The sequence below is a fragment of the Melanotaenia boesemani genome, chromosome 7 (genome assembly GCF_017639745.1).
Source record: "Melanotaenia boesemani isolate fMelBoe1 chromosome 7, fMelBoe1.pri, whole genome shotgun sequence".
NCBI classification, from domain to species: Eukaryota; Metazoa; Chordata; class Actinopteri; order Atheriniformes; family Melanotaeniidae; genus Melanotaenia; species Melanotaenia boesemani.
In genome coordinates this window covers 24,357,150-24,360,936 of record NC_055688.1, presented here as the reverse complement: position 1 = coordinate 24,360,936, position 3,787 = coordinate 24,357,150, and the positions used below count along the sequence as shown (strand labels likewise).

Sequence of the window (3,787 nt, the reverse complement as noted above, 5' to 3'; positions counted from 1 at the left end):
AATGAGAATATAGACTGCTGGTAAATATTACATGAATGGTAACTAAAGATTATGACAGGTTTTAAGGCTCCTGGTGTGTTCCAGACAGGGTAATCCACTTCTCAATGCATGTACAGGATGCTGGTTGTGTTCTGTGTGTTATACATTAACCCAGAAAATAGAAGCATTGCTTGTCAACTTGACCAAGTAGCTTTCCACTGCCTATATTTTGGAAGTACATTTTATTGACTTCCAGTTACCACATCTTTATTTAGTCATGAATAATTATAATTTCTTTCCCTCTTGAGACTTGAATCTGTGTTTTGGTCTTCACCGCTATTGCTGCACCCAGTCATGACGTGAAGCCTCTCTGAGGTCAACAAAATTGTATTTTCACTGTAAAGCGCTTTGCAGAATAAAAACCAGGATACACTGTGTAGGTTTTATTGTAAAGAAATGAAAGTAAAATCAATGCTCAACTATTAATCATTCAACGAGGAAAATGCATAATATAAGCAGAACAAATTGATGAATGAACACACACACAAAGTAAGAAAATAAAAGCCTCATTCAGTTTTTTTCCTAAAGAAAAAAAATTAACAAGAAAGTTGTTTTAAAGAAAATAAGATTTTTGGCTCACTGGAAAATTGTTATGTTACTACAGGGGAAAAAAAGATTTTAGGAAAGAAATTACAATTTTATAAAGTCACCGGTAAAAGTGATTTTAAGTCATATTAATCTGAATAGATCAAACATAAATTAAGTAATTAAGGCAGCAGTTAAAACTGCAAACCTAAAGCCCATTAGTGAGGAAGTAATCCAACCACTGATTTTGTTCATAGCTGTAAATATGATCCATAACCCCATCTTATATCATATACCCTGTACAGGAGGCAACATCCCATTGCTCTAAGAACCACTTGTAGCTGCATATTCTTTAAACGAGTTATAGCTCTTTCTGACAGTTTCCATCAAACAGACTTATGGGCATCACCAGTCTCTGTGCCAGGATACCCTCCAAGGTCTCTAAAGGCATCCGCCTCACATCATAGCCCCGTACCGAGGCCCTCACCTTGACATTAACAGGCACAATTTCTTCTCCACTGTTGCGGTCATTTCTTCCCACTGCAGCAAATGTGGGAAAAAACTGACGCTCAGACTCTGGCAGGTCAGATCTGAATGATGGGCAGCAGTAGGCAGACCACAGGTACTCGGGAACAGACACCCTGTTTTTAATCCAGCGTCCCTCAGACTTGTAAGGCATGATCCCAGTGATCACGTACATCGACCCATTGCAGAAGGCTTTGAATTTTCTCAAAACATCGTTCTCCAAACGGTTCCAGGGGCCAGAGTTGGAGCCGGCCCGCTGAGGGACAATGTTTGTCAGGGTGAACGTGGCTTCTCTGTCTTCTTTTGTCTTATGGTGCATACTAGGACTGAGATGGCCTTTGGTGAAGTTGGAGTTCCTGTAGTCTTCAGTCACAGCCTGGCTTTTAACCACATTCTGGTCATCAGGTGTTTGGAAAGGTTTCATCTCTGGGCTGGCGCGAGAAAAGACCAACTAAAAGAAACAAGTGTGTGTTTAGAAGTCACAGAAATTGTTCTAATGATTTCTGTTATAATAGTGGTAAATATAGAGGTCTTTATACTTATAAGTATATTGTGCAAATCCTCTTTGATGGATTTGAGAAGTGTTAAAGCCATTTAGTTAACAAAGTTGGTAAATTTTTGATTTAGTCCCTGTAATGTTTACACGATTTATTAAGCAAAGAACACATAAACAAGTCACAGACTTGCAGTATTTTTTGGAAGCATGTGTCAACTACATGCTTGGACTTTGCAGCCAGAAAGGGCCTTTATAACCAGTGTCACTTTTACAAGGAGTTTTTATCTGCATATTTGGGAATTGCACCTCTATAAAATGAAGAAAACTTTTTCAGGAGCATTTAATCTTACAGAAAATAAATGAAATTATTATAAAAGTAACATGACCTTTTTGTAATAAATAATTTCTTATTTTAGTTGACAATTCTGCCATTTTATTTATAACTTTACCAGGCATTATAAAATCATAGTCTTTTTTTTACTCACCTGTGGTTCATACATCCATGAAGCATTGGGCCGTTTCCCATCTGCAGGACTCAGGATGTATGCAGAGAACAAAGGAGCACGATGCTGCCGTTGATACAGGCTGGCAAAGCGGTACTGGTTTTTGTAACGCTGGCATATTGGCTGATATCCAGCTGCATTGATTTCCTTTGGTGGAATTTCATTGTAGAAGAAATGAAGGCAGTGGGAGAAGTCACTCCTGACCTCTCCAACAACCAGGCACCCAAACCAGGTTATGAGGAGAAACAGAGCTCCTATGGAGGACTGCAGGGAGGTCCTCAGAGACATCCTGTGTTGCAAAGTAGAAGCAGACAAAGGTTAGTTGACAGATTTCCTCTTAAACAAAGTTATGCTTTGTGTGTGGGCTATCATTGAGGCTTCCTCTTATATATGCTAAAAAGCAGAAACATTGTGGATGACGGTTTGAACAGTCCCTCTACCTACATTTGCCCCCAAACTTCCCCTGCTGACCAGCAGTAAGGCTGGATTCTGAGAAACTCTTTGTCTGTTCTGGGATCATGGCAAACCTTGACATCTGTTTCTTTTAAACTGTAATACATCTATTTCAGATATCCTTCCAGTTACAAGAGATCGTTTTGTCTGTTCATGTCGGTATGCTGACACATGACACCCTAACAATATTTAGGTCAACAAGAACTAAAAACATGTGATGAATGCTACAGGAACTGACAGTGCAGTTTCTGTATCACTGCTACTGAAGCTGCTGCTGCCTTGTATACATCCAGCCTTCGACCAGGTTTTCGTGTCTGGTAAATACCGAAGGTAACATTTCCCTCTGATGTTTGTGCCTCCAGCTGTTTAAGAATGTGTGCAGACAAATGAAGCATGATAAAAGATTAAGAGGTGTGCATAGAGCATGATAGCTGCGTCTGGACTACCATGAAACCCTTATTTCGATTACAGCTGTCTCACATTGTCTTTAGCAGCATTTTTGAGCTGTTTTTCCTTTTTCCCCTGCCCTACAAGTGTTTTCTGGCATTTGCCAGACCAACACTGTAAATAAGAATTTGTTCTTAATGTTTTGCCTGGTAAAGTAAAAAGTTAAACGACAAATAAAAAGAAAAATAAATTTCCCGGTAATAAGCTAATAATGACACACATCTAAGCACGTCAACTTTCTTTGTTTTTCTTTCTGTCTCTCATGTGTTTATGTGCATTCATCTCCAGTAGGCTGGATTACTGTAATGGTCTTTTAACAGGACTTCCTAAAAAGAGCATTAAACATCTGCAGCTCATCCAAAACGCAGCTGCTAGAGTTTTAATCAGGACTAAGAGATCTGAACACATCACACCAGTTTTGAAATCTTTACACTGGCTTCCAGTCAGTCACATAATGGATTTTAAAACCCTTCTGATTGTTTACAAATCCCAGAATAGTTTAGGCCCAGAATACATCTGTGATATGTTCAGAGAATATAAACCTAGCAGAGCTCTTAGATCCAAAGACTCTGGTCAACTAGTCCAGACCAGAGTTCAGACTAAACATGGAGAAGCAGCATTTAGCTGTTATGCTGCAAACAAGTGGAAACTGCCAGTGGAAATTAAACTTTCACCAAATGTAGACATTTTTAAATCCAGGTTAAAAACATTTTTTCTCATGCGCCTATGCATGAAATCTGCATGTTAACTTTTTTTTTTAAACTTATCTTGCTTTTAATCATTTTAATGTAATTTAATA

General features: G+C 38.6%; 1 protein-coding gene across 1 annotated transcript; it reads right to left on the bottom strand.

Moving 5' to 3' along the window:
- Positions 1-269: 269 nt before the first annotated feature.
- LOC121642852 (endonuclease domain-containing 1 protein-like) lies at positions 270-2,583 on the bottom strand. Its single transcript, XM_041989860.1, has 2 exons — positions 2,071-2,583; positions 270-1,540 (listed from the first exon to the last, which is right to left on the bottom strand). Exons 1-2 carry the CDS (start codon positions 2,374-2,376, stop codon positions 926-928), a joined length of 921 nt encoding a protein of 306 aa, XP_041845794.1. The 5' UTR covers positions 2,377-2,583; the 3' UTR covers positions 270-925.
- Between the last annotated feature and the right edge of the window lie 1,204 nt (positions 2,584-3,787).

What these genes read in the sequence shown, in the direction of transcription:
- LOC121642852 (XM_041989860.1), bottom strand. Translation starts at nt 2,376, where the DNA reads ATGTCTCTGAGGACCTCCCTGCAGTCCTCCATAGGAGCTCTGTTTCTC. An exon ending in CATGGATGTATGAACCACAG is followed by an intron (nt 1,541 to 2,070) that starts GTGAGTAAAAAA and finishes TGTTTCTTTTAG; the next exon opens with TTGGTCTTTTCTCGCGCCAG.